This window comes from Drosophila mauritiana, chromosome X (genome assembly GCF_004382145.1).
Source record: "Drosophila mauritiana strain mau12 chromosome X, ASM438214v1, whole genome shotgun sequence".
Lineage (NCBI taxonomy): Eukaryota > Metazoa > Arthropoda > Insecta > Diptera > Drosophilidae > Drosophila > Drosophila mauritiana.
Window position 1 is genome coordinate 4,885,056 of NC_046672.1, and position 14,561 is coordinate 4,899,616.

The following is a 14,561-nucleotide window of genomic DNA, read 5'->3' on the forward strand; positions in this document are numbered from 1 at the left end:
TATCGATGCTATCGCTATCGGAGCTCATGCGTTCAATTCAATTCCAATTCACTCTGTTTTTCGCAGCGCGGGCGGAAAGAACAGTAAGAGGAGCGGATAAGCTGAGAAGCCGAAAAACAGAGGACTGAAGCGAGAAAACCGAATCAAAAGGCACACAACGCTGACCAGAATCGTGAATTATACGAAAATAAGAATCCATAAAATGCGGAGGTGAAATACGTGAAATCATAATAATTTTTGCGGACAACACGACGTCCAAAATTAAATTCAAATAAAATAAAATAAAAAGAGAAATGGTTGTATATTGTTGTTACGTGAACGTTGCGCTTTTGAATTTATGAATCAATTCTTTATTGCCTCCCGCCGCGTCTTATTTTACTCATTTGTTTTTTTGCCACTTTTTTTTACTGTGTATGTGCGAAGACAACAACAATAATGGTAACAGAAGCAACAGCAACAACGGCCAAACATAAACAACAACAGTAAACACTCGAAGAAAACAACGTAAATATCAAGTTTTACGCTCTCCCAATTACGTTACGTTAAGATCATATTTTTTTGTTGTTGTTGTGTGTTTTTGTGTGATTTTTTGAATATGCCTTTATTTTCGGTCCTAAGTTCTCAACATTTACGCCTCCTGGGATTTTGCGTTCAATTTCGTTCGGCTCCACTGTTTAGTTAGTTGGTCCAATTAGCATTTCGGTGTCGCTGTCTGTTTGCTTATTGGAATATGACAAAATCCAACAAAGCGGTGCAAAATAATAAGATAAAAAAAATACGCAGCAGTGGCAAGAAGCAGAAAAAGCCGCAACGTAGCGAGAGAGAATTTCCTTCGCGTTTCATTGATTTTTCCCACTGAAAAGGTGAGAATAGCGTTGCGTTGAGTGGGAGAGCGAGAGGAACAGAGAGAGTGAGAGAGAGAGCGAGCGTGGAAAGCCAGGAAAACAAAGGAAAAGGAAAAACTTGTCTCGGCGTGACTGCAATTCATAATTAGATGGCCGCCTGCTGCAATTGCAATAAAAACAAAGCCAAATACAAATACAAATACAAAACCCAAAAACGGGTTACCTCTATCCGCCTCCACCCCTCCCCTCCGCCCGCATCCACCTAAAAAAAGCCACCACCAAAACCAAATTTTGTCTCTCTTTCGGCCACCAACAAAAAGTTGGGTAAAAAAACAACGACAATACACAACAAAAACAACAAAGAGAGAACGTGGGCAAAACGACGGGATTTTAGTTGTAGTTTAGGCCGAAATTCAAAGACCCTACGTTTTTTAGGAATGTTTTTAAAGATATTTCGCGTTTTCTTCAAATATATTTTATTTGATTAAAATTAAAAGTTTAATATGCTGTTTGCTAAAATATTCATACATCTTATGCATCAAATCGATTAAGGATATGGCTTAAAACATAGCTAAAGCAATTTAAACGTAAAAACTTAAGATTGATGAAAATTCGAGTATTACAATCAGAGTACCGTTCTGATGAATGTACACTTAAAACAATTTAGGGCACATTTTTTTCCAACGCAGTGGCAGGAAGTTCAGTTGGCGGTTCCATGGATCTTTTTGATCGATTGAACGCGTGACTTTCATTTCCAACTGGCATTGCATCTTTATTTCGTAACGAAATTACCAACTTTTTTCTCTCTCCCTCTCCATCGCTCTCTCTCTCTCTCTCTCCCTCACCCGCTGGCTCTCCCCATAAAAAAAAAACAACTACAAAAAGTGGTAGCAGCTCAAAGCCAAAAAGCAAAGCAAATAAAACGCATGGAGACTCGCTCTCGCTATTGGAATTTTTTTCTGTTGACGTGCAATTAGCAAAGTGGCCGCATTCAAAAATCCGCAGTCAGAACTTCATATTAAATAAAAAAAAAAATTAAGAAATACAAAATAAAATCACCTGCTCTAGCTAAAGAGCAGCAAAATAATAAAGTAAAAAATCGTACTACCAACCAGCGGCAAGATTTTGAAAGAAAACAAAAGTTAATATCAAGAAAACCAGTCAACGTTGCTTTGCCCCGTTTTTTGCCACGCCGGTTTTTCTTCTTTGGCTGTTTACGTCGTTTCGTTACGAATTATTTCTTCACTCCAGTAAATGCTTAAATGCATAAAATGCATAATGTAAAAAATGAGCTTGTCCCCGTAGTGCAAGAATGTGCAACTGCATTTGTTGTAAGCCCCCTTAAAACGCCCAACTTCCTACCATTTTTCCCAAACCCCCCCTACTTTAAGTATTACGTAATATTGGCAGCCATTTCCGGTATTTTAAAATGCATACATATGCATTTAGAGGGTTATTCCCTGAAGGCAGTCCACCGATTTCCACCAATCTCGAATTGGATTGCAAACAGAATGGTGCCTAATTGAATGTACCCGCCTTGTTGGACAGTTTTCCATTAATACCGCTCGCTCCCCCTTCCGCCACTCGAAGAGTTTTCTTTTAACACACAGCTGTGTTGCTTTTATGGCCCATCCATCGCCAGCTGAATCAGAAGCACACCTTGTTCTTCAGGTGTGTCAGCGTATGTATGTACGTATGCTATTTTCTTTACTATTTTTTTTTTTTTTTTCTTTAACTATCCCCGCTCAATGGTGTTTGCCGAGCAGTTTAGAACTTGGCTGCCTCGCCGCTTTTCCCAGGCTTTTCCAGCACTTGGAGTAACCCGGCGGGCAATAACCCCAGTCTTATCGCCAGTGCGTGACGAGCCGCGAAAACTATAGGTTCCAATATGTAGTACATACGTACATACATATGTGCATATAGCTATTATAGCCGAGCTAATGAAATCGATGATCGAGCGAGATTTTCCCAATATAATATAATATCACTAACATACGACGTGGTATTACATAAATCTGGTTCTGGATCGTGCCGGTAGTTAATGCAAGTCAGTTCGACTTTGAGAAAAAAAAAACAAAAAAAAAAAAAACAGTAACAAATAAAACGAAAATTATAAATGCACATAAATTCCCCAGACAATTTTCCACTTTACTCTGTGAGCAGCCAAGAAGCGAATGAATAATGGAACGAAAATTTGCTCCAACAAGCACGTGTAGCCAAACGCCCCCCCTCCCCCCGCTCTCCCTCTCCCCCCTCACCACAACGCACCGGAAAATGGCCGCTCGCTTTCCACGCCCCTGGAAAACCACTAGCCTGCAAAACCTGCTAACCGAAAAACAAAAACATCACCCATGGCAGATCAAACGAATATTTCGAATTTTGCTTTGTAGCCGGGCTCTACATAATACATATGTATATGTAAAATAAGAATTTAATTTAGTTTTTTACGTACCTGCTCATTTTAATTTTGATAAGCCAAAACCAAAAGTACAGTGCGTTTCGTGAGCCTACAAATTCAAATTAATCGTAGTGATAATGTAAATAAAAAGCATTGCATCGACTATGACGACCTAAGCTTATGAAACGCACTGTGCTCGCAAAATGCCAGCGTTATTGCATCTCGTACTCATGTACCTGTTTCTCTTTCTCTCTCTTTTTTTATGTATGTCACCACCACCACCACCACAACCACCAACCACACCAAAAATCACCAAAACCTCAATCAAAATAATGTATGACCAAAAACAAAAAGTGTGCAATTCCAAATAAATAACCGAGTATTATTGTATAAAAAATAATGCAAAATTTGTCAAGTGTCGACGGCCAAAGTTGCTCAATATGAGCCAAAAAAGCAGCAGCGACCACGACGGCAATTCAGCTGCCCCACAACAACAACAACAACAACAACAGCGACTGCAACTGCAACAACAGCGAATGAGAATCGGAAGAGTGCAGCAACACAAATGATGCATATATGAATGAAAAGAGAAAATCAAAATAGCAAAAAGAAATCCAGCCAAAAGATAAAAAAAAAATAATTTTTTCCTCCCCTCCAATTGCCTGGCAATATCTAATTGTTTATATAAATATATATATATAGCATTACCATCTTCATATATATTTATTATATATGTAAATGTATTATATATTTGTGTATCTGTGTGTGTATTTTCGTGTGCATTCCATCCATTAATTCTATAACTTAATCTATAAAAAAAAAAAAAAAATTCAAAATAAAAAAAAAATAAACCAAAAAACCCAAACAAACAATCAAACTAAATCGCATGTGAAACGCGTGAAACAAATGAACAAATAATTTACAATTTACAATTCACACACACCGTGCAACAAACACAACAATCTGAACCACAAACCGTGCACCAAAATGGCGGACATCATGCGTCCGCCGTACAGTGAGATCAAACGGCCGGACGAAATCGTCAGAATGACAACCGCCGACAATCTCAAGTTCGCCGTCCTCATCGGCCTCATCGAGGTTGGCCAGGTGACCAACCGGGAGGTGGTCAACACCGTTCTGCATTTGGTAAGTGCTAGTTCGAGGCAATTAGCCGAAAAGGCCACACGCATTTCCAACAGGTTTTGTCAATTCCGAGCAGCTAGAGGTGTCGATAAATACTTAAACACGATAGCGATATTGTCGATATTTTCGATTAATTACTTTTTGTTTGCCAACATACCTAGTTTATATTGGAAATTAAGCAAATTAGCCAGCGTATTTATAGCACATTACTTCGTTAGCAATTGTGCTTAAAAGTGGTAACAAGGGTCATTGCTTTTGTGGGTCACGGCATTGAGGCGAGTTCAAAATAGTGATTCGGCCAAAACACTTTGCCTAAAACTAGTTAAATAGTTCAAGCACATGGCTAATGGGTTTCCTACATATGCGACAGAAAAAAACTTAATAATAATGAAAAAGTATGCATAATTTCTATCTTAAACACCCATTAACAAATAGAATATATTTAAATCTCTTAAAGCGCGTCATCAATTTATAAAACAAATAGCATTAAAATTAATAATATTCATGCAGGCCAATGCAAGTCACAAAAAAAAAAAAAAAGAAAAAAAAACACCAAATGCAGTTTAATTACATTCAGGTGTTGCAATGTTGCGCAAATAAAATTAAAATCAAATTATATCAATGCAAACAAATTCAGCCACATTTAATTTGGCTTGGAAACTTAAAGAGCCGACAATTAAAACGAAAGAAGTGCAGAGAATCTCGACAGCAATTTAACTCTCTGTTTAGAAAGTAATTTTCCTTCACACAGCAAGACAGACTTTTTCCCATTCCCATTCGAGGAAAATTAACATTTCCAGCAAGCCGCAAATGCAAAGGACGAGAGGGGCTGGCGGGGCGGTTGCGTGGGTGGTTGGGTGGATGGGTGTTTCTGGAGGTCGTTGTGAATGTGGGTGAAATTATAAGAAGTATGCCAAAAATCTCGCCCGACTTGTGGGGCTGTGATTAGGATCAAAAGACTGGGGACTAAGACAATGTATATGCCACTTGTCCTCTTCATGTCCCGGCATTTCCCCACCGAATTTTCCAACCTCCACCTGCCCGCGTTTTCCACTTCCCCAAGACACATTATTATTATAACATATTTAAATTTCTGGAGCTTAATGAAAACACGACACCGTCGCTCATCATTACCGCTCATTTTTTTTTTTTTTTTTTTTTTGCACCCAGGTCCCCTTGTGGAAATCAAAATGAAAATGAGAAGAGCCCAACATTAAGCGAACAGTCACCGCCAGGTGGCGCTGCCGCTGGGTCGGAAAAGTTATCCGAGTTTCGGGCAAAAAAGGAGAATTCATAAATAAAATAAGAAAAACAGCACCTTCATGCAATGGAGAGGCCACTTTTTTTGGCGTTGGCACAGCTGAAAATTCGAATAATATTTCTACGTTCTACACTAGAAAAACGTTCTTGAATTCCTTTACCTATAATTAGTTTTCTGTGCACAAGCAAAGTAATATTAAAGTAAATTCATTAAGTGTCTTATTATAAATTTGAGTAATGTGCTAATTATTTGTTGCTTACAGAGTCTCTATCAATTTCCAAGAATGCGTACATATTTTTCAAGTGCAAAAGGGATGAGGAGGAAGTTGCCGGCGAAATGAGGAAATCCAGGCGGCAAAAGGGGTTAGTGGGAATGGGGGGCTAGTTAGCTGGATAGGTGGTGGGTGGTGGGTGGTGCTGGGTAATAAGAAATTGAAAAGAAATTGAATTGAAGTTCGTCATCCGCTCAGCGGCGGCGGCGTCGTCGTCGTCGTTTTCATCGCACTCGAATAGCCTGAGATAAGATAAGCGCCAAACCGGCAGATAAATTGTAGATACAGACAGGTACACAGGTGCACACACCCATATAGCATATAGCAAAAGGCGGAATGTGTGCCAAGTGGGGGAGCATACCCATATACATATATACATATACAAATATATATGTGCGTAGGTGCCTAGGTGTGTACGTAGATTATATGGCACGATCTGATAAGCGTGTAAAAATGCGTTGACGTGTTCCAATGCCACAATGCCAGCTGCAGACTCAAAAAACTCAGGCCGCCCAAAAAAAAAAAAAAATAAAAAAAAGAAGAAATGTTTGAAAAAAAAATCCCCAAAAGACCTCCCAAAGCCAAAAAAAATAATCAATAGAAACAGCGTGGTCGATTAATGATTATGGATACGAAGATGTTAATGGACGATATACTGATATACTGATGGGGATGTGAGCAGAATTATGGATATGGATAGGTTAGATTGGAGCAGGTTATAGGTAGGATCCAGGCTAATGGATGCCGCCTCTTATCATCGACGATAACGGGCTAATGGATGGCCGCAAATTTTGGCAGTTCCATTATGTTTATGCTTGTAGCTGAGCTGGATAAAATGGAGATAAGGTCACAGAGCTGTCTGAAAGTATGCAACGAACAAGATGAATTCACCGTGTGCACTCTTTAAAGTGATTTCATCCTGCCATAAACTTGATTAATTTTGATTCCAAGCGCTTAGTTACTTACATAAATATGTAGGTATATGCATGTCTGCGGATTCTTCTTTTACGACCCCAACCGAAATCCGAACTGGAACTCAACTCATTTGGCTCACTTGAGGGTCACTCGCCATGTTGGCTTAATCGGTCATTGGGCTTGTTATACGGCTCAATTATGCCCGTTTTGCCATGTGGCGCATTTGCCTCTGGCCCTCTGTTACACCCCCTTTTTGGCCATGGGCGTTCCAAACCCCCTCCTCGCTATCAGCCAGGCACTCTGTGGAATCCGGAGTTTCAGAAGGCCTTCTGTTGGTGTCACGTGCAGTAGAGGAGAGGCAAAAGGCCTTTAATCGATTTCTCGTTCTCGTTCTCGCTCTCATTCTCGTTCTCGTTCTCGTTCTTGTTTTCCCTGCTCTGCTGGTAAAGTAATCGTTTAATGCAAATCGCCACTTGTTTAGACCCTAAAAATGAAGGCAGGTATTTCCGTATTTCCTTTGCATTACGGCATTATGGCAAAATGCATAAAATGTGTAACGATTCGGTTGTGTTTTCACAATTCTCGTTTTATTCGCGTTACGCGTTTTAATTAGTTTTTATTTTTATTTCGGGTTGGAGAAAAACACTCTCCGGAAATTAAATTAGAATCTTGCGAACTGGAAAAGGTCGTAAAAGTTGTTGTTATTCCGCGAATAAAGAACCAGGTTGATAAATTGATTAAAATGTTGTATTCGCGGACAAGAAATGCATGTAACATAATATTCCAGCCAACCAGATGATTATATTTATTATCTTTTGTGCCGTGCGTAAATTCACCATCTGAAAATTTGTTTCACAAATATTATCTAGCTAAATATTTGCACACATTCGTTTCACAATCAGCGATTGTTTGGCCGGCGAGCCAGTATTCTCGCTTCTTCACAATTTAGTTGTTGGGAACTCTGGCATTTTCAACCCGCCCCTCTATTTATCTTGTTCTATATATATTCCCCTTTTCACTGTTTTTTTCTTTTTTGTTTAGTTCCCTCTTCACCTTTCCATATCACTTTCTGGCTGATAAAGTCGTTCGGCACGAAGGAAAAAGGTGGAAAAAGAAGCAGAAATGAGGGTTCTACTAAATAATGTACGAACATACTTTGCTACTTTTACTTAATTTAATTAACGGCCCGGGAAACGGCAACAACAACAACAACAACAATAGCAATAGCAACAGCAGTAGCAATAGCAATAGCAACATGACTTTGACGTCGACGCCTGTCAGCTGTTCAAGTGTCAGAGAGGAAACAATGAAAATAGGCTTTATATTGTTGGCATCCTGATGAAGGACACCGCCAACGCCAGACGAAAGGGGGGTGGTTTTAGGGGGGAGGGGGTGCGGCCAAGTGGGTGCTTTTGGCGGCCACAAGCCACACAGCGAGAAAAAATGAGCAAAATCGGGAATATTTTGAAATAAAAACGGAACTAATTTCCTTACCATAAAGTGGTTAAATATTGCAGCTTGACTTTAGCGATTTTATATTTGTGTTATTTCATATCACTAGTAAAGTTTTCTTTTTTTTTTCACCCTGTTACTGAGTAAAAAAAAGTGGAGAGCGAGCGAAGAAAGTGAAAAGAGTAACAAAGGGCGAGAGCGAAAAGAAAAACTTGCCTAGACAACGTGTGGCATGCAAGTGGGTGGTTGGGTTGGCTTTGAATTTTCGTGTGGCCAGGGGATTTCGCACCCCCTCTCTTGGCCGTCCTCCCCCGCCCCCGCCCTCGCTCTTATCAGCCAAACGAAATGAAACGTCACGAACTTCTTGTTCTTCTGCTTCGTCTTCTTCTTCTTCTGCCGCTTCAGCTGCTGGTGAAAACGAAACGTTAGCGTTAATACAAAAACAAACACAGGGATGAGCGGCTCGCCCTTGCTCGCTTTCTCTCTCCCACTCACTCTCTGCCACCCCCCTGCAGCTCAGCGACTATCTCTCTCCTTGCCGCTGGCCGTCTCGCTCTCGCCTTCAACCCCAAATGGAAAATTAAACAACAAAACGCGACAAGAGACGGCGCCATCGTGTCCTGTGTTTTGCTTTTGCCTTTGCCTTTTCCTTTTGGCCAACTGCTTCTCCACTTTTCACAGCCAACCCTCCCCCCGCCCCCTTGTTTACTCCCCGTTTTTTGGCCCGTTCTGGAAGGAAATCGAATGGTTTTTGGGCTGCAGCAGCACCTATAACCAAAATAACATGAGTACCTGCACTATGGTAAAAACTCATCAACTTAAAAATATACAGCAAAATATACATTACAAAATACTCTTGCATATTAAATCCTAATCTATAAATCTTAAAAATCACAACAAGATTTAAATGAAATTAACAATATTAATATGCAAAGCTAAAGTTTGTGCAAATTTCTTAGCACTGCTTAAGATAAAAAGTGTTGGAAAGTTATTAAAAAAAAAAGGTAAAACTGATTATATCCCATAAAAAGAATATTATATTATTATACGCATATTTAAGAAATGAATATGCAAGCTCTGTGTGTGGAGATTTCTAAGCGCAAATCCCCGCTTATTTCCCACTGCGGCAGACGCATTTAGGATTCACATCCAGTTGGAAAACGTGGCCACCAAAGGAGTTTCGCCATGCGAACGGCACAAGGGAGGGGCGTCCCAGTGTGTGTGTGTGTGCGTGGGAGTGTCAGGGGCGGATTGAGAGGAAGGGAGGAAAAATATAGGGGGTTTGGTTGGGAGGGGGGTGGCGCGCCAAAACGAAGACACGACAACCGCAAGAGATTTAACGACCAATAAAGAACAACGCAATGTTATTTAAGGACGAGTCTACGACTGAAGGGATTCTCGCATGCGCCCGCCGCATTACGCGTTACGTGGGCACGCAGAGTTGGGAAAATCTAGCAACGGGTCCGGTATCCGGGTTTGGGCCGGGGCGGTACAACGGACTACGGACAAACGGACAACGGACAACAGACTGCGGGCAAACGGACAGCGGACCCCGTATTCCGGATCACGGACGTATTATGTGTAACCGGTAGCCATTTCAACGGCTATGCCATCCGTTTTCGATGCCCTTTCCGCGGGCATAACGCATTTGAAGAGAAGTTTGGCATAGCCGACAGATAGTAAGATATATCATAGTTATCTTATAATTAAAAAAAAAAAATAATAATAATAGATTACTATTAATCTTTTGTAATAAGTTGTATCGATAAGGGTATCACACTGTCGGTCATCTGAGCAAATATTCCAATTCTTAACTGTGTTTCGCTTTGTTGCTGTGCGTGGGAGGGGGTTGGCTGGGGGTTTGGCAGTAAGGTTAGGGGTTGGGTGCTTGAATTGAAGGCGTGACACATTTATGGGCACATTTTGTAACGCAACGTGGCAAGCTGATGAAAACTTCTGCGGCAGCAACTGTGGAACTTCATTAACGTCATTATCAGTGTGTGGCTGGCTCGCTTCGCCACTGTGCAGGCGAAAGACTCGAAGGGATGTGGTGGCAAATCGAGGAGAACAAGGGGGTCGACCCACAACCACACCCTGCACCCCGCTGCATCCCCTGGCAAATAATAATGCCCAACTTGCCCTTGCCCACTTGGTCGTGGTCACATTTGTTGTTTGCCTTCTACGCATAATGTGCGATTTCAAAGGTGTCCTACCCATACACATATGTTTTTGGCACTTTCCTATAAATATTTGTTATTTTATAACTTTAAATTTTCTCATAAGGGTAGGCGGTCTTTGTAGATTCCGGGGGCTAATCAAGTTTAATCTACAGAACTTTGATGGCTACGATCAATGCCAAACTTTATATGAAGCCGCACCGAAATGTGTTTCCTCTTCAGATTTTAATAACATTTTCAAGAATGATGGCAAACACAAAGGGGGCGGCAAATTACGTTGACGACAAGTGCTGAACCCAAAACGAAAAAAAGAGGGTAAAGAGAAGAAGAAGAAGTAGTAGCTGTGAAAAAAAACAGCAAGTGAAACGTCGAAGAAAAATCAATAAAATTCAATAGGAGGCAAACGATTTTATGGTCGCTTCGGGTGGCTATATTAGTGATAAAGCTGACTGTAGTGGCGGCAAAAATCTGTTTTAATTTTTTCCCACTGCCATTGTATCGCTTTGCCCCGCCACCCAACCTTTCCCCCCACCCCTTTATTTATTTATTTATTTATATGGCATGTATTATATAGGGAGTCTGATCCCTGGGCGTTTTTTTTTTTTTTTTTTTTTTCATTTGGGCTTTTTGGAGGTGGTCCACACTGGTCCGCTGTCGCCTGCTTATTTATGTATGTTACTCTGATGGGCGGAAGAAAAGTGGGCGGTGCTCGATAATGGAAACCGTGGGACAGCAGTCCCAAATCGGATTAACATCTGGTCAAGACCGGATGTGTTGGAATTCATTCGACTTGACCCTTAAATGTTGCATTTAACTGTGCTTGAGTTTATCTTGTGATTTCTCATTTAAATTCTTGCAAATTTTTAGCTCGAGGTTAAATTTTAATCGACACTGTTGGTAACTTAAAAATTTCGGACAGGGTCAACAGCTCTACGTGGACCAATTCTCCTTTTCCCTTGGCTTTGTGCGTTAATCTGCCTGTCAGCGATTCCACTTCGCCCATCCATCCGCCAATTTTCGCAAGGGTTCTCGTGAGGCGATCCTGTGTAACCTTAACCGTAACCGTAACCGTAACCGAAACCAAAACCAAAGGAGAAACAGATACAGCTGCAGATACAGATACAGATATACAGATACAGAGATACAAGCGAGCCATCCCCTTTGGTTGTCCTCCTGTGTTTATTTGTATTTTGTTTTTATTATTTTATTCAAGGGGCCCCCCCCCCAACTTCCCACTGGAGGGACTTCTGCAGGACACTTTGAGTGAAATCCTTGGGCTGCCAAGTACGAAGGGGAATCGCTTGCGATTATGTAATTGACGGCATGCGATTGAAAACTATTGAAGCGTGTCCGTTTCTGTTGATTTAATTATTGCAGGCAAAAGCTGAGAAAACGTAGTGTGAGCACAAAAATGTATTCCATATCTTTAGTATTCAAAAAAGGGGGGTCAAAAGTTAGTTTAGCTCGCATAACTTTGTTAGCTCCCAAAGAAATTTTAAACTTATTAAAGCCCTAATTCCCTGTTCCACTCAAGTTAATAAACGCGCAACTTTGTTTCAAGTTTAAATATCACACACTAGCTGTCAGTTGGCCGAGGGGTAATGGAAATCCTGCGGCACTTAATTGATTCTATAATACTTTCCGATGACTGCACTGCACAACTGTCCAAGGACATTTAGATATGTATATATACGTGTATATAAGTATATACAACGCAGCGGGTCCTGCGTCTAATGGCGATTTTCTTTTCTCTCGCCCGTCTCTTGATGGCTTTTCAAATAAAATGCAAACATAAATGCGAACCGGGCCAGCGGTTGAGTGCAAATAAAAGCGAAAATCTTGCCAATTGAGTTGAACAGATTCTCTTTTTCTTTAGCGCAAAGCTTTCAAAAAAAAAAAAAAAAAAAAAAAAATGCTGCAGGATGTTTTCGGTAGTGGATGGTCGGAAAAATATGGAGTGTGTGGAAAGCGGGGGGGAGGGGGTAAGAACCCACAGGGGAGCTGTGACTCGGCGGATTTTGGCCATTTGCGTTTAGCCAGAATTGCGTTGTCAGGATTTAATGATGACACGAGCCGACAACTCGGAGAAGATACAGAAAATGTGTAAAGCTTTTGTGAAATCAACTCGGCATTCTGCAGCACCATACAATATCATTATTACTTACAAAATATTATGATAGTTTGATAATTCGTACACGTTTCTTCTTGACACTAGTGCTATTTATTTCCACGGCGCTTCCTACTTTTTTTCCTCTCATTTCATTTCGTTCTCAACTTTTCTTTTTCTCACTGCACTGCGGACATTTTCATTTTGTTGCCATCATCTCTCAGCAGCAAGGCAAGGCAAATCGAATCAATCATCAAATCAGTGGGTTGGGGGACTGCTTTTCCGCCGCCTCCCTCAGATTTTTCCCTGCTTTTTCCATTTCCTCCTCCAAGTGCAGAATGTTGCATGCATAAATGAATGACATATATTTCACATCTTCACCGCTCCCTCAAAAGAAAGGTGGTAGAGGAAAACGTTAACATTTTCCGCCTTTTTTTTTTTTCTTTTTTTTTTTCTTTTTTTTTTCCTTTTTTTTTTTTTGTTTGCGGGTGAAAAAGCGGTTGGAGGCCAATCAATAAGTTTGCACGGCGAAGTAGGAAATAAAAAGTGCGATTGCACTGCAACAGTTTTTAAGCACAGTAAGAAAATTAAATTAAATAAAAATATGTTGCAGAGGCTTTCAATATTTCAATGGTTTCCAATGCTTGCTTAAATTAACAGGGAAGCCGCAAGAAGGGCACAAAAGCAGGAAACCAAATAGAAAGCAATAACATTTTGGAGAATTCACATTCTCCAACATTTTCGACCGCCCACAAGCGGTTAAACATGTTCGATGGAAGTTATCAAGGAATTCCCTTGAAAATTAAGAAACATTTCATGTGCCAATCCACCCACTTGAATATCCTTTGCCCTTTGGCTGCCCCGTCACCTCCGCAAGGACTTTGCCTCATATTGCCGTGTAATGTGATTCATAATTTATATAACTTTAATGAACAACATTAATATGCGAATTATGACAAGCCAGGGGACTGGCAGCAGAGCAACCCACTACACCCTTTTTTTCCACTGGTAGCCAGGACATGCCGCAAGGACATTGTACGCCCACATAGTTGTGGACTGCTGGCCCGCCAACGCCAGCTGGACACAAAAACATACAACAAATATATACGTGCATATATATTAATATATATCTATAAATGTGTGTGTGTATATGTATGCATTTATAGGGGGAGAAAAAATATACTGAAAATGAAATGAAATGACAAAAACTCGACAACACTTTTGGGATAACATTGTAAATTTTATTATAGCCCATAGAAAGGATTGTCCCGGGAATTGGGCTAGGACGAAGGACCCTCAAAAGGGATTTTGGTGGCGCAAAAACATAACTAATTTGCTGGGGAACGAAATCAAATGTGAACACCGCCATCCGTATGGCACTCCAGTAGTTGTATATAAATTAATTCACTGGATGGCGAGCTTATTCGGGGATTACGATGGTTAAGTGAAGGACACAACAAGTGGCGTTGGGTAGACAATTTGTCAGTGGAGTGCTATGGGCTAACAACCAAACAAAAAGTATTTAAACCAAAGACACTAGAATAACAAGATGCGTAACGGCCATACAAATTTTTGGCACGCGATTTTTTGGCCGTGGCTCTAGAGGTGGCTCCAGGCTCTCTTGAGTTTTTGTTCGAGATAGAAAGAGCGGAGAGCGCTACAGCAAACAGCTCTTTTCTACGCATACAGTGATAGCATACAACTGTATGTGTGCACACGTATGCTCATGTATTGTAAATTTGACAAAATATGCCCTTCACCTTAGAAGTTCGTTGACTTTAAATCTATATTATTTTTTATCAATTGGCACCATGCGAAAAATTCTTGTTTTGCATTGCCTCAACGTTATTATTATTTAAATAAAGCTTAGAAATAGTAATAGACGAATCTATGTACATCACAAAATAAATTTCGAAAATGACTTTATATTAGAATACTTGTCATTAGGGTATTCAGCTTGCGGCGTGAGAAAAATTAATAAGGCAATGATTG

General features: G+C 40.5%; 1 protein-coding gene across 6 annotated transcripts in view; it reads left to right on the forward strand.

Moving 5' to 3' along the window:
• The first annotated feature begins 40 nt into the window (after nt 1–40).
• LOC117147526 (neurobeachin) overlaps nt 41–14,561 on the forward strand; it is a 163,096-nt gene continuing 148,575 nt past the window's right edge. For 4 of the 6 annotated variants that reach the window (XM_033314452.1, XM_033314449.1, XM_033314454.1 and 1 more), the window contains exons 1-2: nt 42–504; nt 3,598–4,389. In XM_033314452.1, coding sequence (XP_033170343.1) covers nt 4,231–4,389 — 159 coding nt within the window. In that variant the 5' untranslated portion in view covers nt 42–504; nt 3,598–4,230. Of the gene's footprint in view, nt 505–3,597; nt 4,390–14,561 lie in introns of all 6 variants that reach the window. The other 2 variants (XM_033314446.1, XM_033314447.1) reach the window with 2 other exon arrangements.